The 24,767-nt window shown below is 40.9% G+C and overlaps 1 protein-coding gene across 1 annotated transcript in view; it reads right to left on the bottom strand.

The window, feature by feature from the left end:
* The window catches only part of CKMT2 (creatine kinase, mitochondrial 2), a 37,133-nt gene that overhangs the window by 1,729 nt on the left and 10,637 nt on the right, over positions 1-24,767 (bottom strand). The window contains exons 2-9 of the mRNA XM_044446250.1: positions 18,695-18,856; positions 17,466-17,664; positions 10,671-10,766; positions 8,585-8,806; positions 7,982-8,067; positions 5,458-5,581; positions 1,892-2,026; positions 1,576-1,701 (exon numbers count right to left, since the gene is read on the bottom strand). Coding sequence (XP_044302185.1) covers positions 1,576-1,701; positions 1,892-2,026; positions 5,458-5,581; positions 7,982-8,067; positions 8,585-8,806; positions 10,671-10,766; positions 17,466-17,664; positions 18,695-18,846 — 1,140 coding nt within the window. The 5' untranslated portion in view covers positions 18,847-18,856. The remainder of the gene's footprint in view (positions 1-1,575; positions 1,702-1,891; positions 2,027-5,457; positions 5,582-7,981; positions 8,068-8,584; positions 8,807-10,670; positions 10,767-17,465; positions 17,665-18,694; positions 18,857-24,767) is intronic.

Raw genomic sequence — 24,767 nt, 5'->3', positions numbered from 1 at the left:
CATTTCATGAGGATTAGAAACATCATTAGTACAGTTTGTATAATACAATCAGGGGAATTGACACATGTAGCACACTGCTATCTCAACCTGATTTTGATTCAGCCACCCACATTGTTTACTTGAGGGGGAAAACATTTATCATTACATTCATGTTATTAGTTTCTGTAAAATACATGTCTGATAATGAAACTTTCCTGTGCTCTTTCCTGTTACTCTGTTTTATTTAGATTGAAAGTACTTTGGGGCAATTAACATACCCACTTCACTGGTTTTTTCCCCTTCAGATAACTGATAATTTGTCATCTGAGTGCAGAAATTAGAATAGAAAGGAGGCTTGGTCCAATAAGTCTTGCTGCAGTATCAGGGGATTTAGTAGATAACTGTTTAGGATCTCTTCTAGTCCAGTGTAATTTTATGCAGTTGTTACTAACTTAATTAGAGCCAGTGTGGTGTTGTGGTTAAGAGCATGAGACTGGGACTCAGTCGATCTGGGTTCTAGTCCCCACTTAGCCATGGAGCCAACTGGGTGACTGGGCCAGTCACAGACTCTCAGCCCAACCTACCTCACAGGGCTGTTGTTGTGGGGATTAGATGGAGGAGGAGAATGATGTAAGCTGCCTTGAGCCCTTTGTAGGAAAAAAGCAGGATATAAATCGGAAAATAAAAAATAAATAAATTATTAATGTTCACATGGGCATAGCCTCATACTCAGCCCACAACACCTGAAAGATACCATGTTGGATATCACTGATTTATATAATTATATTGTCTGGCTTTATACTGCCATATCATGTAGATTTCCCCATTCAGTGCAATTTAAAACTTTTCTATGAATGTATACTTTTTCAGCTACAATAAAATAAATGGGTAGCAGAGCTTCTTGTGGGCAGGGGAGCAACCTTGCCATGAACCAGTATGTACACAATTGATCATGTACAACTTATATAGATGTGTTTTAATGATATTCAAAAAGAAAAATGCTTTTGGCATTTCAAGTGAATTTCATGATCTCGCAATGCAAATCCTATCCATGTCTGCTCAGTGGTAAAACCCATAGAGTTCAATATGGCTTATTCTCAGATTTACCTTGATTTATCCAGTGGGACTTGCTGCTAAGCAGACATGTATGAGATTGCACTGTAAATGATTATCTTGCAAATATTTAAAAGTATCAATAGCTTATCTCAGGGACAGTAGGTTCCAATGTGAAACTTGCCCATAACCCACCAAATTTGAAGGATTTCAGGCATCCTTTTGAGGACAGAAAGAGCAAGGAGGTAAAGATTGCATCTGTCCTTCTTCCACCCTACAAAAGATTTAGATGGCCAATTTCTTTTGCACAATCTTGCAAGGAGGACAAGCTGTGGCTTCACTCAGCTATATCAGATTGCTTCCAAACACTGGCTCCAAGGTTGGTCTTCCAACTTTGGAGCTGCAGCCAGACTGGATGTTTCAGATCTGATTACGAGTGCATTTTTGAGGTTCTATCCGGCAGCCACAACATTGTGCCGTAATTGTCTAGGAGTCTGGACCCCATTTCAAAAAAAAGGGGGAGGGGGGTGATAGGAAGCTTACCTCTGATCGGCCCATGCGATCTAGGTTGGAGATATCATATATGTCTGCTACAGCAGCTGTATCTACTCCTCCAGTGCCACGCTTCTGAAGTCTCAGGTTTTCCAGGATTTTTGAAAATCTAGGATCCTACCATAAAGGAGAATTGATTCTTGTTATAGACTAATTGATTCCTTAAGAACACATATTTTCAATACCTTGTTCTTTTAATCTATACTCTATAAAAGTTCCATGGGCAATGCTAATTTTTCTTCTTCATTTTTACTGACATTGGAACAGACTAATTTATGATCGAAAGCCATTTTAGCTGCCTACATACCTTGCTGAGTCTTGGAAGTTTAACATGGACTCCTGCACGTAATCCTGTTCCCAGATTAGATGGACAGGTCAAGATGTAGCCTAAGCGTTCATTCCACATGAATTCCCACCCTCGTTCTTTAATTAACCTTTCAACCTGCATGGAAAATAAAATGCATTTAACTATTAATATACATGTATGAAGTTTGTTAATATTGACAACTTTTTGTTAGAATACATTGACTTCCTAGCACCAAACTGATCTCAGGACAAAATGAGCAAAAGCTATGCCATAATATGGCTATTAAAGGAATAGTTTGAGATTCAGGATTTGCTTCCAAGTCTTGCTTCCCACATAAACTTTAGAGATGGCAAAGCCTGCCTGTCCTTTGGAGGTACCCTCTTAGATATGCTAAGGGTTTACCTGTCCTGAAGGTTCTTTTTGTATTGTGTTGTCTTAATCCCCTTTGTTTTACTCCAGTGTGCCTTTAGCTTGCTGTGTGATCCCCCACCTGTTTCCCCCACCCCTCCAAACTGTGTGTAACTGAAAGGTTATAAAAGTATAAAAGTACAAACTTCATCTCTGTAGTCCCTTTGGAAACTGCCTATATGCTGCATGTATTTCCTGTATGTCTGAATAAAGAATAAATGTTCTTTTGATGGAACACCCCAGCGGACTCTCAAAGGGTGTCTTTCCACTCCTGTCACTGATGTTGCACCAGACCAACATTTACAAGGAGAGGTTTGCAGTCAAACCCACTGGTGTCAATAGTGTTCCACAGGTAGAAGCAAGGGCAGAATTGTATCTATAAATACATGAAATGCAAAAATGAAGCTACAGCTCTGGAGGCCAAAACAGTATTTATTAGCTCTCCAGGATCAATATGTATGTATGTATCACCCAATTGCCAAAGTTCTCTGGGCAGTTTACAACAGTACATAAAAACAATACAATAAAATGGCATAAAACCCTATCAAAGGAAACAAAAAAAATATTAAAAGCGCATAGTGAAGAATAACCCTGGGATGAGTAATCTGCTCAACTCCCTGGATAACCATATATATCTTTAAAAGCCTTGACATGAGGCTGGCAGTGAAAAGATGACAAGATGGACACCAGGCAAGCTGCAGTGAGGAGGTTAGATAAGGCCCCTGCACCCCATCCCCCGTGTTGCTGTCCTTCAAGCCTCCCTTGGAATTGGTTCTTGGAGTAAGGCTTCGGATGTTACCTATCAACAGTAGCCAGGTAGATTCCCACTGGGACAGGCACTTCCAAAAATCAGAAAACAGTCCTGCTGATTTCCATCAGAATTCCTTTAGGCAAGCATGGTGAAGCTTGGTTTCCCAGCTTCTTAAAGTTTAACCCGCTGGTGACAAACTTCAAATCTACTTGACAAAGCAGTTCACCCTATTCACATCCTCAGTATATTAATGAGTTACAATGCAGTTACTGCAATCCCACTTAAAAGTGCAGTTGTGAGCAAATTAGGACCGGAAAAGGCCTTCATCTGGTGTGTGTAGGCCTTTTTTCTGTGAGTTTTTATATGATTGCACCCTAATTGTGTGTATTATAGCTGACAGATGTATCAATTAAAACAATATAAATTTGCTTATAAGAGAAAAATATGATCATTATAAAGGAAACATAAAACCTTTACCTGGGTTTTAGATTATATATGCATGTGTCATCATAGGAGAGACATCCTAACCTTTCCCTACATATAGGAGGAAGGCTGTTCTTTAACATGGGACTTGCTATCAGCACTATTTGGATTACAAACTCTGGACCTGTTGCCTAATTAATTGGGCCATCTTTTAAATTGGCCAAAATGTTCTCATAGATTTAAGGAAGATGTTGCTGATTATAATATTGACACCATATGCCTCCCACAAACACATCTCCAGTGTTATTTCTTATTGTATTTATAGCTTTTTCCCTTTGCAAGAACCCAGTGAGGCATACATGATCCTTCTCCTTGCCCTGGGAAGTAGATTAGGCTGAGAGTCAGCAGTTGGCCCATACTCACCCAATGAGCTGCATGGCCAAATGGGGGATGGATCTCCTAAACCCTGGTCCAACACTCAAACCACTGACAACGGGGTTATTTCCTAGCTTCCACATCATTTGCCCATTATTTGACAATGTGTACGTCATTTGACAACAGTACAGTAAACAGTAGGGCATTCTAAGAGGTAAAGTGGAGCAGTGTGGAGTGCTGTATATGTTCTAGTCTTTTCAAATATACAGTACGTATTGTGGTGAAGGCTGGGCAACTCAAGGCCTCATTGGTTGCAGAAGCTATCGCTCATGGGTCCTCAAACTATGGCCTGTGGGATGGATCCGGCCCGCCATGCCCATTCATCTGGCCCACACCGCCGCCCCCCGCCCACGTGCGTGCTTGCGCAGGCAGGAGGTGGTGGCTTGCTCATTTGGAGATGCTTTTGGACTCGTTGGGGGGTCTCCCAGTGAGTTCAAAACCATCTCTGAGCGAGCAAGCCACCGCCGCCTGCCTCCCCTGTGCATGTGCGCTCACCGCTGCCTTGCAGCGCAGGCTGGAGGCGGTGGCTTGCTCGCTTGGAGATGGTTTTGGACTCGCTGGGAGATCAAGCAAGCGAGCCACCACGCGCACCCAACGCCACTTTGCGTGCACCCACTGATGCCTCACTGGCCTGCGCACGTAGCCACCACCTTCCAACTGGCCCCCTATTGAAAAAGTCTGAGGACCCCTGGTATAGCTGGTTGCAGACTATAGCTATCCAGATGTTCCCTATAGTCCTATCTAACCCCAATCTTTAGCATCAGAATATAGTCACAGTGGTTGAGTTGCTTTATGGATAGTCTGTAAAAGCAGTTCCATAACAAAATAAATAAATGTATTATTTATTTAGATACCTCAGCTGAGGTAGAGCTGCCATATCATTGTGGAACACCTCATGATTTACCAAATCAGGCTTAAACACATTGTTTTGAAACTCCATTTCTGAGAGACATATGGTTATAAACGTTGGTGCACGGTGCCCAAGGGGCCATGGAAAACTATTATTTATTTTGTTCTATACCAAACGAGCTGAAGCTCTCCTGGCAGTTCACAACAATTAACAATTATATGGCATATAGCAAACATAAATACGTTTTTGCTTTTGTTCCCTTAGAGGGACATTCTTTGTACTATAGGGTACTACAGTATATTTACACATACAGTAACATGGCATACTGCTCTTGAAAGTATTATCCATAATATCAGTGAAATTAGGGAGAAAATGTTGCATCTGTTGGATTTCAACGTAGAAATCTTGAGTAGATATCATCACTTTGTATTGCAAGTGGGGACATGTCTTCTTTGAATGACTACCATGTCAATCAAAAAGCAAAACCAAACCTGCCTGCAAGTATGTGTGCATTGGCATACATGTGACTGTATATATGCTGTATCAAATTAAACCGTACTAGGCTGGCCTTTGCACAATGATGCTAGTTTTCTACCTGCAGTGACTTGCAAAATAAAACAGGGAAACACAAGATCTTGGTTCAGACTGATGGTGTCATAATAACTCTTAACATCCATTGGATAGATTTTAAATGCCCACCTCTAGCAGTCCTCGGCAAAATCTTTCAAAGACCCTTTTCATGTTGCCTCCTTTCTCCATGGAAATCACCCTGGTGTGGTCCTCTTCATTGATCCAGATGAGAAATGTTTTGTCATTGTTGTGCCTGGTTGGAAAAGAAGTGATTGGTATTATTGTCACACAATTCTTTGAAAACAATCCCCACAGATCCCGGATTGTTTCATTTCACCTCTCCTCTTTCTTATCTAACACTTCTGTGGAAAGGACAAGTGATGTATGCTGATGTGCTATGGCAAGGTTGAGAATAAGGGCAACTGAGGATTTTTGCAATTTCATTCCACTACCCAGGAGCAATAACATAATCAGTCTTGTTTCTAGGGTTATACCGAGACAAGTACTGTTCAATTCCAATCTCAGTAGTACTGAACTACTGCTACTCTAAAAAGTACATTTTGTTCTCTGAAATGAACTCAACATGAGGCATGTGCTGCTATGGGAACTGAAAAGAGAGGACTGGCAGACACCCTTTTTAACTGGGGAAGGGGGATTCTGCACCTCTGGTCAAGGACATGTTGAAAAAGGATCATTCTAAGTTTCATCCTTTCTAAAACCTAAACTATACATGGCTTTTCCTTCAGCTAGTTCATTCTCCATATGTTCCATAACAGAATCATCACAAAAACGAATGACATGTTTAGTATGATACTTGCCCATCCCAGAAGCACATAAATGCACAACTGCAATAGCACACATAGAAGCACTGATATAACCACAGCCAAATGCTTTTGTTTGCTGGTTTCCCCTCACTGTTTTACAGTTTCCTGGTTTTTGCTCATTTTTTCACTGTATTCCATTCAGAAAAGTTGAACTGTCTCTCCTAAGCCTTAGATCTTTTTGAGATGAGGCTTTTTAACCTGCTAGTTCTATGTCAAGATTCTTTTTGGGATTTAAATCCAGCACACGAGTCCCCCCCCCCCCCTTCTTTTTCTTCTTTTTTCAGTATGTTCTAATGCATAGCCTCTGTGGCATAACAAAATGATGCAGCTATACTGCTTGAAAGTTGCAGTTTGTTTTGCATTTCAAAAGAAATCTTTTACACACACACACACCAACAACAGCAACAACAGGAAAGTAATTGGAAAGCATAGAAACAACACTGGAGGAGGATGCCTACATCTAAAGCCCCTGTAAACTACTGTGCGTGAAGACTAGTGGGCACACAATAAAAGTCTCATCTAGAAAAGCCCTTTGTTTGTTTGTTTGTTTGTTTAAAACATTTATATGCTGTCCTTTACAACAATGTCCCAGGACAGGTTGTTACTGGGACCTAGAGCCTTATGTTAAGACATGGTGGTATTTGTGGTGTTTTGGCCATTTCCTTTTTGCCTTCAGCCCAGTCCACCAATGAATTGTAGCTTCTGAATGCGTCTCTGCAATTGTGTTTGACCTGCAGGCTGAAAGAGGTCCAACAACCCTGGTATAAATAAATGTTATGTACATGTTAAAGGCTTTCTAGAACATGGGTCCTCAAACTATGGCCCGCGGGCCGAATCCGGCCCGCCATGCCCATTTATCCGGCCCGCCATGCCCATTGGTGCCTGCGCGTGTGCTCACCGCCTCCCACCTCGCCCCACGCATGGGGAGGGAGCTGTTTGCTCACTCAAAGAAAACCATCTCCAAGCGAGCAAGCTGCTGCCTTGTGCGCCCACCTTGTGGTGCATGCCTGCCCCCGCCTCGCCTCGCCTCGCCTCGCCTCGCCTCGCTGTGCACCCCTCCCCGCTCCCTTGCTGGCCCGTGTGCACCACTGGCACCACCTTTCCGGCCTGCACCCTGCACCGCACCTTTCAACTGGCCCCCTGGTGAAAAAGTTGGAGGACCCTGTTCTAGAGTCTAATGCCAGTCACATGCTGAGACTATGCATCATTTAACATACCAAACACTTCTAGACCTAATAAAGGATCCTTCCAACACGGTATCTTCCTAAGTCTTTTCTGGGATAGGAAGTAGTAGCAGGGATGCAGAACTTCTGGTAGGGCAAGAGTTAGATTCCACCTTAGGGTAAATTTCTGGAGCTGTTTTCCAGCTCCAAAGGGAAATAACTGGCAGTAACTTTATTCTCACTGGCAGTAACTTTATTCTGACAACAAAAAAGGCAGGAGCCAAAATAGGTTCACCCAATATACATGCACTAAAACACTAAAAGATTCACACAGATTTGCTGTTAGTAAAAGTAAATATATTAACTTACACCTCATAACATGTTAATAGACTTTTGACATTATATCATTCCTCTAAATTAAAAACAGGAAAACAAAGAAATCGAGTTCCTAATATCCAACTTTTTTGGGTATTGATTTGTGAAACACCTTTCATGCTTTAAAAATGTATCCTCCTATATTTTGCTTTGTAATGAATGGAAGAAGTAGGAAAAATAGCGTGTCTGTGCAAGGCATGAAGTCAGAATTAGGAAGAGCTACTTGTGTTAGGAAGGAATTAATAAAACCACTTGTTCACAAATTCAACATGCAGAGTTGACATTTCATACCAGATTCCTCTGGCATCTGGCCAGTCACGGGCCATCCCAGCACATGTAAGCAAAGGGGACACTGGCTTATCAAATAAGAAATGGTCCTGCAGACCAGCATATGCAGGGCAGAAGAAAAGAAACAAACAATTGAATTTAGTGCCTTGTATTTATTATTGTAAATAAGGTTACAAGGGAACTAGAATACTCTATAAAGTTCACACCAGGTTCTCCTTCACTGAAAATGAACATATTGTTTCCCAAAGCAGCTTGGCAGGTTTTTGTTTACATGGTGTGATGACAGACATCATGCTAAGCAACTCAGGGTTGGTGTGTTCTTGGGCAGTTTAGCTGCCTCTGCTAGCAAAGATTGTGATCAAGCCACAAGAACTAGAAAATGCATCCAGCAAACCAGCAGTAAGGGAAACAATACATCTGTGCTGCCAATGCAAGCAAACTAGGTCAAAAGAGCTCTGCAAATCTAGACTGGGCCTAAATAAAATTGTAAAACAAAACAGCTCTTTTATTTAGTTTACCTGATCTTAAAAATGTTGCATTGCTAACCCAATATTAACAACAGCCTCACTATCTGTATATAATCTCCAGAATGGATATCACACTTACATCAATAAGCTGTTGCTGCTCCTTCTCAGACATTGTGGTCAGGCTATAATACTTCCCAGCAAGGTCTCCTTTCAGTCCAGCTAAAGCAGTGACAGCAACATTTTCTACTTCTCTCCTCTCTGCCCTGGAGCAAGCTGGAGGAAGGCTCAGCCCTCGAATACTGCGACCAGTGCGGACACGAGAAGATAAGACATAACGCTCATCAAATTGGCCTTGGGTGATCTGAACACAAAAACAAAAGGCAGATTGGACATGTGTAGAAAGAGCTTTGCATTACACCAAAGATTATTCCAGGTCTAGCCCAAACCAGGTCTGCCTGATTCAGAACGGTAAGTGATGCTGTTTCCCAGGTCACCATGTGTTGTACACAGACCTAGTATTGTTATTTTGGCACCTGCAGTGGAAACTCTCATAAACACATCTTCCAGCAAGTAAAAGTACAAAAGTAAAAAACAGGGATTTTTGTCCTTTCATGATACCCTGAAGTAGGGTATATAGGCCCTCCATTGTGATGTGCCCCCATTGAGTGGGAAGATCTGAAGATGGGTAGTAGGCGTCTTTGGCTGAACACCATTACAGTCCTCCCAATGTTTAGGAATAATGTGTGATAGGAGTCTCTGATTATGGAAAACAAAGTAACCTACTTCAGCTTAACAAATATATAGTCTCTATTCAGACTTTCTCACTCCATCTGGCAAGGATGAAGTTAGAGGGGACAGCCCCATGGCCCCTGCAGGGATACCTGAACAGAATGCCTAAACAGAAACATATTCAGAGATATGTAAACAATATTTTGTCATGATTGGTAATTATACCACAAATATGATCTTCAGATTAGAATATATGTGTATATTTGCTCCCAAGTGGTTACGTTTGATTCATCTGTATGTGAAAAGAAGAACACAGATGATATAATGTTCATGCTATGAGGAAGTGAAATATTTCTTTTGTGAATGAAACTGGGTTACAGGATGTGTACAGCCATTAGGTACAGAAGCAAATAAAAGTCCTGAACTGGTCAGTAACTCAACAAAACAGTCCCCCCATTTTTTTAAAAAAAGCTATCACTACACACAGCAAAAGGCAAGCTTTGTTTTCAGTAATAGCATAGCAAATATTTGTGGAGCTCATATTATTATTAATCCATCAGGAACATTCTGAAATAAATGCTATCCTGGCTCGACAGGCCTGGGAATAGGGCAGGCTCTGGATCGGAAGGAAGTATCAGCCAGAAAACCAAACAGCATTTTATTATATTTGAAGTAGCCATAGGGTGTGGGAAGCCTCTAACGAGGGTAGGGGTACTGGTGGTGTTTGTAATTTGTTTCCAAACATTCTCCATGCATTTTTCCAATTTGAGGTTGACGTCTCCCATAGTTGCTTTAATGTCTTGCACAAAGCTTCACAACTGTTTTGGCTCTTGATTTATTCAGCATGCAGTCTTGATTTATTCAGCATCCACAGAGAATGCCCCAGATAATGTAGATCTCCCTCTCCTAGGGCAGAGAGAGAAGTCCACCTTTGGGTGTCCCCTCTTGGCCACTGATACCTTTGTGGTCTTTGCCTTTCCAATGGCATTAGAGGTTAAAGTGGGACAGATTGTGTGTGTGTGTGTGTGTTTGGTTGGATGTGGTTTTCAGTCCAGAGAAGCCAAAGTCCTCATAGCCCCTAAGCATATCTCTGATATGGGAGAAAGTATATGCTATCCCTGAAGCTGACGTATAGAAATTCCCTTCTCTTGATTCCAATCAAAGGGATATTGTTGTTGTTAATCCAGAACAGGAAAATAAAGAGTGGTAAGGATCATCCCTCTTTCTTTTCTTTCTGACTTACCCAAGTACAGGAGGGTTTGAGTTTTCCAGGTCTCTGATATTGGATGTGTGTGCCTGCACACACACACACAGGTAGGATTATCCAGACCATCTAATCCTGTTCTATGTGTAATAGGAAATACTGACCCACAAAGACTAGTACAGAAATGCTAATTCTATCCATTGTGACATTGCATCATCATCATCATCATCATCATCATCATCATCATCATCCTCAATCCCATATATTTCCTTCAACATAAAGTGGGTCCTACCTTAGATGCATCCAAGTCAGTGTGATGTTTCATTACTTTTGGATCATAGCCATTGTGTCTCACTTTGATAACAGGATCAAAAATTTCAGCAAATACCTGTAAAGTCAATGGAATAGATGATTATTTTCTCCTCCATTCTGTTTTGTGTTCACATTTCTGCTGTATGCTCTCTGTGTATTTTGTTTGTTTGCATGTTTGTTTTATGCATTTTTATTTTGCTTTTCAGAATATCTACTCTTACAAGTAGCTTAGGGCACAATCACACGCATTGCATCTTATCATGTATAGGATTGCACGTTATGGTTAGGGTAACCTAACCATTTCAAGCTGTTTAACAAATAACAACTGGGAAGAGGACTGGAACAAGACACTGTGTTACCCGAACTGCTTTCAGGCATGTATCTGCCCTGTCCCACCCCACACCTCTATGGGCAATAGATAGATAGATAACATAAATAACAATATACTTCAAAATTATTAAATAAAAACAAGCCATTTGTATGCCCTTTTCTACGCCCCCCCCCCCGCAATTCTGTCACCTTTTAAAATAATTCTACTAACCAGACTTGCAGGAAAAGAGCTGTTCATAGAATAAGGAATGAACCAGATAAAGAAATGATGTGAAAAAGATATGGATGGAGGGGAAAGGATGCAGATATTGATATGTGATATGTCAAGAAGGCAGGAGGAAAACTAATGATGTATAAAACTGACCATTCTTGTTTGTCTTTGAGTTTTAAGCAGAGCTGTACCGACAGAACCATTATTATTATTATTATTATTATTATTATTATTATTATTATTATTATTATAACATTTCTATGCCGCCCCTTGCCGAAACCTCGGGGCGGCTTACAACATGATAAAATACATTGAAATACAATAGTACATAATAAAATTACCATTAAATATAACAATACAGAAAATACATTGATTTACAAATACAAAATTAAAATTATCAGTATAAAATAAAAATATAGGAGGAGAAAGAGAAGGAAGAAGAAGTTGCCCAGGCCAGATCATATGTTTTAACAATTGAAATGATGTTTAAATAAAAAGGTCTTTACCTGGCGCCATGATGGTTTGTGCTGTGTAGACTCCTAAAGGAGTAGAGCATATCTGTCCCACTTTGTCACTCTCTAAGTACCTCATAGGCTGGCACAAAGAGGAAGGCCAAGATCTCTTCTCACTGATACTAGAGTGTATATGGTATATTATATGGAATAATCAACTCAAGTTGTGACAACCCAGATCCAGGCTAGATAGCACAATGTTTCCTCTCTGTCAGAGCAATATGACAGTGGAACCAGTTGTCTGGAGAAGTCGTGGGCTCTCCCACACCAGAGACATTCAAAAAGAAACCAGACAGTCACCTGAGAGGGATGGTGTAAGTTGTTGTAAATTGGAATAGCAGGGAGTTGGACCCTATGGCATTCTTGGTCCCTTCCATCTCTACTATTCTATTATTTTATGACCATTATGTTCAATTACCTTATAGAACTAAGGCTCTAGCACACATGTGTAAGTCCTGTCAAACTGAGTGAGGATTTCTTCTGAGAAAACATCCTTAGGATCATCCTGCAACAAATTTAGTCCTGGGGCCATCCAGCTTTCCAAGGCAGAATCTCATTGCTGTTTCCCATGACATGCACAGACCTCTTCTTCCAGATTGTGTTCTTTTTGCAATGACAGCTCTAAGATAGCATAGCATGGGCATGTATGTTAAGTGCGTATATCAGAGAGGTCACTTGTGCACACAATGTCAGAAAGCTCTCCTTACCTTACGACCCTCTCTGAGTGCTTAAATAGGCTATGTCCAGCTCCAAGTACTAACATTGCCTGATCTTAGCTTGGGTGGCGCAAGGAGCAGGGCATTGGTGGTAATGTTCTTCTTATAGGAATTCTGTCAATAAACATGTTTGGTAGATCCGCTCAGGTCTGATTTTCAGGTCTAACTGTACTATTCTGGCAGATGTTTGGGGAGATGCGAGTTCCAGCCTGTTGATTGTTTTATTAGTCATTGCAGTTTTATCATTGTAGTGTATTAATTAATGGATTGATTAATTAAAATGAAATTTTTAGGCCACCTCTAAATGTAGAGTCTTCTATTTATGTTGTTTATTTTTAACAAATTACATGAAATATAATTAAATTTTGTTCATTAAGAAATGTTAATGGTTAGTCATCCCAGCTAACTTTCTTTTAAAGGCAAGATGCGCATTTAGCAAATAATAGAACAACAGGGCTGAGCAACTTGTGGCCCTCCAGATGTTTTTTCCTACAGCTCTTATCATTCTTCATTATTGGTTATACTGGCTGGACTGATGGGAGTTGCAGGTCAAGATATCTGGAGGCCACAAGTTGTGCACCCCTGGTTCAGAGACATCGAGACCTCTCTCTCTGTTCTGCCAAAGGCAGATGCAAAGATGAGTCGCAGTTATGGAGTTCTGAAATTTGAGCCCTGGATCTGGAACCCTGTGGCTCTCTGCCCCACCACCTTGTTCTTTATGGGCACTTGCTGAAATAAAGGCAGAGGCGCTGATCCCTTGGATTAGCTGGCTTTGTTGACCACTTGTGCTCCTGTTGCTGTGATTGCCCTACAAAACCTGCCTGATGGTTTTGTCCCTGCTGAAATCAAATGCCCTCTACTCTTCTGAATATACATCCCTTTTCAAATTAGGTGTCCTTTAAAGACAAGCACAAAGAGAGGCAATTGAATATATATAATTTTGTCTACGCAATTTGTCCCTTTCTTAATATCTCCACACCTGAAGGTGAAAGCTGATCACACAGTATATCTGCACATTCTCTCCCCATTCACACTCTAATGCAATATTGTAGACCATGGGTCCTCAAACTATGGCCCGTGGGACGGATCCGGCCCGCCATGCCCCCCCGCCCGTGTGCATGCTCACCGTGCGGGATGGAGGTGGAGGCTTGCTCACTCGGAGATGGTTTTGGACTCGTTGGGAGATCTCCCAGCAAGTGAGCCGCCGCCACGCGTGCCCAACACCACCTTGTGCACATGTGACAACGCCTCACTGGCCCTCGTGCCCAGACTCCCCCTCCTCATTGGCCCACGTGTGTAGCTGCCGCCTTTCAACTGGCCCTCTATTGAAAAAGTTTGAGGACCCCTGGTGTAGACTCCTTCAGGCTAACTCTGAGGCGGAAGGCTGATCTAATTGTTGAGAAAGCAATGATTAATATGTTTCAGTTGATGGACTCCTGCGCTTGATCACCTTACAATTTGCTCTAGACATCTGGGAGACTGAAACAAGACCAGAACCAGTCCATTGGGTCTATGTCGCTTTGCAATTCATGTGATATGTACCCAGCTAACATGGACTGCTAATGCTGAACTCTAAAGCAGCAGAACAAATTAATAAAGAGTTTCATGTGTGTGTTAGCAGCACTTCAGTGGGACAATCTCTAAACAAAATTATAGTTCCTATCACTAAATTCTGCTTTTAATTACACTAATTAGCCCATCTGCCTGGTAGTGACAGTTTAAATGTTAGGGACACCTGAAGCAGCCACTGCCACCTCCTCCACCTCCAGAACCTTTATTATTTCTTCCTGTGGGTTTTGAAAGCTGCTTTGACTGTTCTATCATAGCCTGGAAAAAGCCCCATTAGAGGCAAAAATGTGCTTTTTATTTTTTATCTTTACCAGCAAAACATTTTACTCAGTTGTGTTCTGCTTGGCTGTCTACATGCCATATTTTAATGCAATTCATAAGGTATGATTTCAGATCACCATTCTGAAGCAGTGAAATCGCCGCAACGGGATAACAGGATGTTTGGATTTTCAGTCAAGATCAAAATATATTGTTCGCTCAAACTGGCATGCTGTAGAGCCACAGCATAGGACTTGGACCAGGGAGAACTTGGTTCCCGTTTGTATTCAGCCCCTGACGCCCACTGGCCAAATGACACTTTAGAGGACCAAAGCAGACATCATTTTAATTGTAGCAGCTACATTTCTCCCTGTCCCATTCTTAAATCCTAGCAGGTCTGGCCACAAAGGTAGGCTTTGTCAGGCACCTGCCTGGGGCCCACTGCCAGTAGGGGCCCACTGAGAAAAGTCGCCTGAGTTCCCTCTTCTTCTTCACCATGGCTGCCTGCTTGTCCCCAGCCTCTTGTTCTGGCCCAGAGAATATGGTGGTTAAAAGTAAAAGCAGCTGATACCACAGTCTACTTGTCAAGGAAGCAAGTAGTAGCAATGGTGAGAACAAGGAGGTGGAGCTGCTTACAATGGTGGCACAAAGGAGAGGACCTACTGAGGAATATTTGCCCAGGAGCGCTTAAAAACCTGGCACCAAACCGGACACTAGTAGAGGGGAGGCTTCTAAGGTATGGATCAGCAATGTTATTCTAAAGCACCTACTTTAGAAAAACATTGGAAAATGTGTAGCTACTAGACATAGATTTAAAATAGTGCCTGCTTTAGCTCCTGTTTTACAGTGTTGCAAGCTCCATAGTACAAGTGTGAACAAAAACACAACCCTAGTTTTTTTATTATTATTATTTCCTAAGACTAGAATTGGAAACATTGAACATTTGGAACATTGAACATTTTCTCAAACAGTTCTTTGAGAAAAGAACTGTTACCATTTGCTCCATTTTTGGCTGAAGATAAAGTAGAAAAACATGAATGCACAATTTCTGGACCACAAGCAAGAGGAGCACAATGGGTGGTTTAGTCAGTCAAACAGTAATCAAACAATCAGGCTGGAACCAAAAGTCTAAATCAGCCTTCCCCTCCTGATATGCTTCTCTCCAGATAGTTTTAGACTACAACTCCCATGAGCTCTAGCTAGTGTGGCTAGTGGTCAGAGATTATGGGAGCAGTGATCCAAAACATCTGGAGGGTGTCTTGTTGGATAAGGCTGGTTCAGGATCTGCGACTCATTTGAGGTCTCTGATCTTTCCTATGTCCCACCACCTTCCTGAGGAGCAGGCACTAGAGGCTCACGGTGTCAAGGATTTCCTCATGGAAATGTAGTTCGAGAGATGCTGTCTCTTGAGGGTGGGAGATCTGGAAGGTGCTAAATTGTGTTTTGACAGTCTCAGGTTTGGTGTTAGAGCTTGGGCCCGGGCCTGGGCACAATACTTCTGAGGCTTGTGCTATTGGCTTTCATCAAGTAGCTGGTTGAGGACTGGCACACATTATTTTGGTAGCTAAATCGTACTTCAACACTCATGACAAGATTGCATTTTCTACCACTCTGAAGGGCAGTATGCTTGTTTAAGAAACACAGGGGATGGATGAGGGGGAGCTGCTGTGAATGCTCCTCTTTCAGCATCTGCCATGACTTGGTTGCCTCATGTAATGGCAGGGCTGACCCTGACTCTACCTATTATGTGTTATGAGACCTACCTGTTGCTCAGGGTTGAGGTCACAGAAAAATGCCCTACAATAGGTTGCCATCCCCTGAAAATATATTTTAGCAGCTCCACTGTGTAAAATGGTAGTGGCTATAGACAAAAATCAAACGCTTCTGCCTGCAAGAGCAGGAAAGAGGCTGGTCCCTGAGAAATGTCTATTCATAGTTCCAATCAAAAAGTCTGACATGACATCTCTAGAAGACCAAAAAAGGGGCATAATAACATCAGTGCTTTTATCAGGGGCAAAGGCCAGAAATTTGGACTGGCCCACATGAAATACTACAGATGACCCTGAATATTAATAGACTCTGAAGTATCAAAAGGACTGCTCCAGAATTGCAAATCTTCTGCAGCAGCAACAATAACCACAAAATGTTTGGTATTTTAAGAGTTTTGATCTAATTAGTAACAACTAGAAATGTAGGTGCATCTAATGGAATTACCATAATTGACCTGTTTCCTCTTTCAGTCTCCAAGTCAGCAAGCTTAAAATTTGAAATAAACTGAATCATTTATTTTGAACACTTCAGCAGTTATTTATACCCTTCTGTTTCTGAGGGAAAATGGGAGCCCTGGTTTGCTCTGGATATTTGGTGAGGGTGGGAAATGTGTAGAGACACAGTTCCCTAATTTGGGTAAAACTACACTGGTCTGGTGTTTCTGTAGTCATTTCCTATGCCCTTGTTTCATCTGCCAAACACCAAGGTGTTGATTCTTGTTATGAAGGTAATAAATAAAATAAGAGTCTATTGTATTTTAGTGAGGAATCAGGATACCAGTGAATTAATATTTTAAAATATTTTATTAAAGCAATTCCCTCTCATCTATATTTTGTGTTGCATATTCTCTTATTAAAGTACATCTTTCAGTTTGTGCTTGGATTAATAATCTGTCAAAGTATCTCCTTTTGGCTTGGGTTTCTGTGTTTATTTTTTATTGTTTAAGAGAAAATCTGTAATAATTTATGAGCATAGCTGTCTTTCTGTGTGAATATGTATGTGTATGGAGAGGTGATTTTTTACCCTGGAAATTCTACTCTGTTCAGTTAACAAGGTTCCACATTTTTTACCTCAAGCTGAATTTAGCAGTAGGCAAGAAGCTACAGGAGGTAAATAAAATATTGTTGTTATGTGCCTACACTTCATTATCCTGGATATCAGTACACAGAGAGCACCTTTAATGGCATTTTCTCTTCATTGAACTTCCCGCTGAGAAAAAAAGACTGTAAATCCAACAAAGAAGAGAAACAAGAACAAGCATTATCCATATGGCTCGGGTTTGTGTATACTCTAGTGTCCTATTTTCATTAAAAGCTGTACTTCGTGTTAAGAAGTGTTTATGCAATGATTTCATGAACTACATGTAAAAGCCAAACAAATGGACACAGCACATGATAAAAACATTTCACCTCATAAGATTCTTCATCTCCAGCGACCATGCCCACAGTTTTAATGAAAGGGTGGCCAGGATTGTCAACACCAGTTTGGATGCATTGATCCACTGTGTAGCCATTGGGAGTCATCTTGTCCCTCAGTTTGGCATAGATTGCTGGAGTGAGGCACTCTGCCATGCAGTTATTGTGTTTACGAAGATCAGGATAGTCTGCACTGAGTAAAAAGAAATTAAAAACATTCATATTGATCAGTAACGGTTTTGTTTTTTGGTTTGTTAATATACTGGAGGAGGGTGAACAGAATCTTGTCTACATGCCTTTAACAAAGCAACAACAACAAAAACAAAAGAGTGGATGTAAATATTTTACAGGGAAGCGGAAAATTTGAGGAAAACAGCAGGGAACTGGAAAGGATGATTGGTTGTTGGCTGATGCATGCAGCTGAAATTCGTAGACGACGAAAGCATACAATGCTTCCCAGGGGTAAGCTGACTTCCAGCTGAAACCACAAAGATAATTTTGGTAGAGAACGGAAGCACTTAGGCAGATGGAAAGGAAACAAATGACCTTCAGAATTTATATTTTGTGTGTTTCTGCCAGATTCAAAGTACAAATAAAGTTAATGAGCTGAAACTGCAGCTGGTATCAGTCAATGTAGTTCAAGTGGAATCGTTCACCTGATTCAGGTATGCACATTTTACATTACAATACTGGGACATACTTTTTCCCAATATTACTGAAGCAACCTAGTGTTATTTGGTGGTCAGTACATCGAGCTAGGAAAGGGGATACCTTGGATCAAGACCTCCAGCAGCCGTGAAATTCATTGTGTGATCATAAGCCATTCATTTACTCTCAACCTAACTTACCTCATGATGTTCTAAAGATAAAATGGAGAGATGTCTTGAACTCACTGGTATTAAAATGATAAAAAATTGTATTACTCATTCGAGAGAAATTTTGTATAATAAGTTCCAGAGGGAACGATTTTGTATAATATGTTCCAGAGGACCCTCTGTGGAGTTTAAAACTGTCATCTCCATAGCTTAAGAAGCATCATTATAACTTGCATTTTTCTTCTTGAAACACAGTTTGTGAAGTCCTTGCTATGGAGAAGCCCTGCTTCATTCATTCATATCCACATGATCTGTTGAATGATCCAAGGCATTCAACAGAGATTTCAAGACTCTTCAAGTAACAAGTCCCAGCACTCATTCATAAAATACTTGTATCAAAATATTTACCTTGGAGGAAACAATTTTTGCCTTCCATAGGATCCAGCCTTCACATTCTGCTGATTCAACAGATATCCAGTGGTTAAGGCCCCACCACCAACTGTTGCAAAAAGAATAGCAGTTCCTCGACCAGCCAGGAGACGTGAGAATGTGCTAGCCATCTTTAGTCACCTAATATTTGTGAAAGTAGTGAAAAACAAAATCCCAAACAAAATTTCAATGAGGCCCGCAATAATATGATACAAAATTGGTAATAATAACAATTAGAATTAATTGGCTGATGCGTGCATACAGGTCAGCGGCATGTACATACTCAACAGAATGCAGCACCCATTCATCCTGACTGCCCTTGAGGACAGAAAGTAAATACTTGACAGCTGACAAGTATTAGGCAGCTTGATCATGTTACATTTCTTTGAAAATAACTCTCTTGGCTTCCTGAGTGTGTCCTTGATGGCCTTGAAAGCCCTTGATAACAGGACGAACTCTTAGGAATTACCTAAAACATGGGGGGAATGTATCCCAAAAAACAGAATAGTTTTGCTTCGGGTTTTTGGTTTATACATATAAATACAAATTTAGAAGTAATTATTATAATATAAATAATGCAGATCTCATCTTACCGTACTGTGGAAGGCCGTGACCAGGTGACCTACATGCCTACCTTTTTGGCCTGCTGCTTGGGCACTATCTCTTGAGGACAATGGTTCTGATGGCTCATTATTTTTAAATTGGGATTTGGGCAGGGCATCCAAATGTTGATTAAATCCTTGAATTTTGGGCTACCACTCCTACTTCTTACATTTTTTATGCTTTAGCTTTTGCATTCTTGAAATTTTTTACATCCCCCTCATGCATGCATGCCTCAAAGTGGCAAGGAGATTTGAGAATGACAGAGAAGCTAAGAGTGCTGCCAAGAGACCAGACTCTCTCTCTAGTCTGGTCCTCTAGCATGGACCAAGATGGAATGGTCAAGGCTGAAACTCTAGACTAAGTTGCATCCATCCTCTTCAGGAGTAATGGTCACATCATCAGAACAGAATGGATATGCCTAATGTTGACGGGGGCAGAGAAACTCTTGAAGAGCAGCTACTAGACAGAAATGATAGTTGAAGGTGGCACTGGCAAAGTATCTTTTACAGAAAGCAACAGTGACACTTAAGCTAGCTTTGGTTAGTACTGCACAGAAGAAGGCAATGGTAAACCACGTCTCAATGTTTCTTACCCCTCAAACCCTATGAAGAAACAGTTCAAAATGAAACAAGAGATAGTGTCAGAAAATGAGACTCCCAGGTCAGAAGGCACTCAACCAGCTACTGCGGAAGAGCAAAGGACACGTACAAATAGCACCTTTGCTAATGACACAACTAGATCAAAACCAAAAAAGAAGTCTAATGGCTGACATGCACAGAGGTGAAAGTCCGATTCTGCAGTTGGAACATGGAATGTGAGAAGTATGAATCAAGGCAAACTAGAAACCATAAAACAAGAAACAGTGCAGTTAAACATCACAGTACTTGGTGTGAGTGAACTAAAATGGAATGGAATAGGTCAAATTGTTTTACTCTGGAAATGACCAAAACAGAAGAAATAGATTGGCTGTAACACTGATGCAAGAGGTAGCACAGGCAGTGAGGAGCTATAGTGGAAAGCCTGATCAAAAATAGCATCAATCAAAACTGATGAGTGCTTGCATAAAAATTTAAATTGCAAGAGGAATTTGATGCAAAACCAAAACCAGGCATGCTGATAAGTATAGGTAACTGGAACATAAAAGTAAGAAATGAAGCAGAATCAAATGTATGAGAATTTAGCCTGGGGTCAAAAATTCAGCAGAAGAATGACACACAAGATTTTGTGAAGGCAAAAACATGTTTATTTATATTATTCATATTTCAAGTGACTGATCAGCCCACTGTACACATGGACATCATTAGATGACCAGTATAGACTTCAAATAGAGTATGTAACTGGAAATAGAAGATAGAGAAACTGTTTTCTCTCTGCCAAAACAAAGCCAGAAGCAGATTATTGAAATAGCAACAAACTCTTCCTACCAAAAATCAAAGAAATATAGTACCAAAATACAATTTAAACAAAATGCAGGATGAATTTAGTATCTAAATAAAAGATTTTCATTACTGAACTCAGTTGACAGTGAACCAGAAGAACTGTGAACTAAAACCAGAGATATTAGTTAGGAAGAATGCAGAAAGACAATTCCTGTAGCAAAAAGGAAAAACAAAAGTCTAGAGGGATGACAGAAGAAATATTCATAGGAACAGGTGAAAAGCAAAAACAAAAGTTTACAGAAATAAGATCAGAATCCTAAATACAGCTTTTCAATGGCTATCATGTGGAGACAAAAACTATTATTACACCTAGAAGGAATAAAGCACCTGGAGTAAATAGGGTACCAATAACATTATTCCAAGCTGCACTGACTGAATCAGTCCAAATTCTAACAAGAATATGCGAACAAATATGGAAACCAAAGCAATGACCTACCATATACATTCCAATCCCCCAAAGACCAGATGCTGTGGAGTGCAGAAACTGTAGGATCATTGCATTAATTCCCCATGCAAGCAAAGTGATGCCCATGGTGTTGCAACAAACTATATGGAGTGAGAAATGCCTGATGCCCACTTAGGTATGAATGATTTCCTGAAAGTGAGAAGGCTTTCAAAAATCATAACCCTATTTGCTTTATTCTTTAGATGTTATGGGCATAACTTTTCATAGGAGACTCAATATGGTACTAACACAGTTAGATAGAATGCAGTCTCCCCCCACCCCCTTTTCAGGCTCAGCCACCATTACATGAAAGTATTTGCAAACTCCCCTGAAATCAACAAAATTTAGCACATAGTAACAATTCCCCACCTAACTGTGGACATGGCTATCTAGCTTTCTTGGTTTGTTTTTATGAATGGACAGTGACTAAGCTAATTGCTGCTGTCCCAGGCCTGCTGCAGTGGCTACAGATCTATATTGCAGCTTGGACATGGAACTGATCTTCAGGGAAGAAAAGAGCATCCTTTCATCCAGTCTGTCCGTATACCCCACAATATTTATTAGCAGTGCCAAAGCTAACTTTTCCCACTCTTCTCCAGACACTGCAAGCACGGGACCTGATGGAGTCACAGTCACAGCCTTGGGTGGCACACAGCCATGCTCTCGGTGCTCTTGGTGCTGGCTGCTGGTGTGGCAATCTATCAAGCAGCCTTTCAAGCATGTGGAATCTAATTCAGACTGTGTCCATAGGTAGTTCATGCTTGCAGCATCACAGTAATGGTGTGTCAAATCCTGATACACTTCCTGGACTTGGACTGGATGGCCCATGATGACCCTTCCAAGGCTCTGTGTTTGTTCACTGATGGTTGTGGCCACTAGGGTTCTTTCTTGTCATGGAAAGTAGATGATCCCATTCATTCCCCAGGGCAAAGCTGCCAAGTTTATATCTACTCCATGCCAAAAATTAGCATGACAAGCAGAGGTTGATACAGCAGGGGTGGGAAGGGGAGGAGAGACAGCTGGCTTCAGTGCAAGGGTTTGGTTTGCAGGCCTGAGTCATCCAATTTGCCTTTCAGTTTTCCTTCAGTGTTCTCAGAAGCAAGTGCATTTTTCTGCTTACTCATCCATCAATTTCTTTTTATCTGAAGGCTTTAACAGAGTTAGCACTGTGTCCCAAAACATTATGACAAGAACAGTGTCATTTTTGAATGACAAGCGTTCTAGCCCCAGGATGTAAATGATCATAGTAATCTAGCTCTTCTTTTTATTCATATTGTGGAGTGGGTGCCATACAGCACTACTAGCTATTTTCTTGGCTAGAGCAGCTTTAGTGTCTTTGGTTTTCCTTGCATAACAACTGCAATCTATCACTTTGTTACTCATGTACTTATTAGGTATCATTGTTCAGGTCTGCACAAAGCTAAATTTGATGCTTGTTCTATGCCTGTTTAAAAATAGTTTATACCAAGTTTTCATTAGTTTTCAGGGCAAAGTGCATTCAAAAGCTAATCAAACTGTTCCTGCACCCTGAAGATATCTAGGCTTAATCACCAAGAAGGAGCACTCACCTACTGAATAAAAGGAAAAGTTTCAATCCATTATTACTGTAGTTCACTAGCAAAGTTTAGCATAAGCACAAGTAGTGAAAGTTGCCCTTATGCATCAGGGCCTTATTTTCATATCTTTACAATGTGATCTAAATTTACAGCCCAGCGTCTTTCCTTCCACCTGACCAACCCTAAATCTAGACTGCCCGAAACAATAGTCTAAATAAAAGGCAGATCATAAGGCCTTTGTGCCTTTCACCTTTGCACCCGGTGCTCATAATTCTAAAATTTCAAAGGCTTACACATATCCATCTTTTAGTTACTAGAAAAAGAGTCTTGAGTTGTCTCACAAGCAACTACTAAATAAGTGTCTATGGTCTAAATCCCAAAACGTTCCCCTTGGAGCCCAGTTATGTAAACCTGGTGTGCATGTGTGCACATGAGTGTGTGGAGTTAGTATAAGAAAATTTTTCTAGCTTAATTTTAATCATCATTCATTTTTTCAGGACTGAATTCCACTTTACAAACCCACCTGTCAAGATGGATCAAAAACATCATCCAGTAGTTTGTTCTACTGATGGTTCACTTTACTGTAATCAAAGGACACAGTATTCATTCATTTTATTTAGAAATATTTTATACCATCTGCCATATACAACATATCCTGGCAGTTTACAGTTCTACAATTATATTGTAAATATAAAGTAGGCTAACACAACCACTCTGCAATAAAAGCAATGAAACCAGAAGCCATGAAATTGAAAGAAAACAAAAACATAAGACAGGTGTTACAAATCAACTAATGCCAAATGTTAAGTATTGCAAGTACATTCCCCATGGAAAATTTTCAGCTTGAATTTGTGGGGGGCAAAAGGGGCCCTGAAATCCCTGACAAACATCAGGGATTGTGATGGCAGCCCTGCAAGCACAAGACTCTGCTGCCACCAACTGGTAGCCACCAATACCGACACCATCTGTGTCTGGAAGGAAATGGCAGCCATTGACTGGGTTCACTATGGCATTCTTCGCCACCGTGAACTGACATCATGGTGTCAAAGTGTGGCTTAGTGTGATGACTGAACCTGAAGTAGGAATCCTGCTTTGGGCAGTTTTATACAAACAAACTGTCCTGAAACCCATGGCTTAGTGGGGCAATGGGGTTATTGAGGGTGGCTTCTTTGCATAGCTTCGTATGGTATCTGAACCTGACAGGGGAATTTCTTTTTTCACTTCTTTATTTTTGGTGGGTTGTTTGAGTGGCTACAGAGTCACCCTGCAAGAATAGCACCCCACCCCGCCACTCCTCAAATTTTTCTTATGACTCTGCCATTTTACCTCACCCCTTTTCAGGCCTAGGGTAGATTTTTAATTAGGGTTTTTTGGGGGGTGGGGTGGGGTGGAGGGTAGGGATCATGATAAAGGGAAACTGGGAATGTAAATGCATTCACATGTTTTACAACTGCTCCTTGGAATTTTGAGTAAATTTCCCCTCTGTTTTATTGTTCCCCCTTGAAATTTTAGGGTTAGGGTAAAGCATGATAGCCAGTTAAAGAGGCCTAGGTGCTTATGCCAGAAACATCTGGGGAGGAACACCATATATTCTATGCTAATGTTTCTATGTTAATGGTAGGTGCCCCCAAGCCAAAATTGGGGAGTTGAAATGCATGTTTTTAAAGGTGAACATAGATAAATCAAGCATTAGGGAAACCTGGTAGAATGGAGACAACCAGTGGAATATGGTCATCTTTGGATATAATGCCATTGGGAAGACTGGGAAGGGTGTACTGGAAGAGGTGTTGCTTTGTATGTCAAAGAGGGCATATTGTCAAGCAGACTAGAAAACCTAAGAGGGGGAGTTTTTTCCATAGAAGCACTGTGGGTGACAATACTAGGCCCCAAAAATAATATACTGCTAAGAACATGTTATCATCTTCCAGACTAGAATGCACAGGATGATCTGAACAGAAGATGAAATCAGGAAGGCCTTGAAAGGGGAAGTGTTGTAATAATGGGTGACT

Source organism: Varanus komodoensis, unplaced genomic scaffold, assembly GCF_004798865.1.
Source record: "Varanus komodoensis strain SLA01 unplaced genomic scaffold, ASM479886v1 scaffold5, whole genome shotgun sequence".
In the NCBI taxonomy this organism is placed as follows: Eukaryota; Metazoa; Chordata; class Lepidosauria; order Squamata; family Varanidae; genus Varanus; species Varanus komodoensis.
This window is presented reverse-complemented; position numbering and strand designations above follow the sequence as displayed.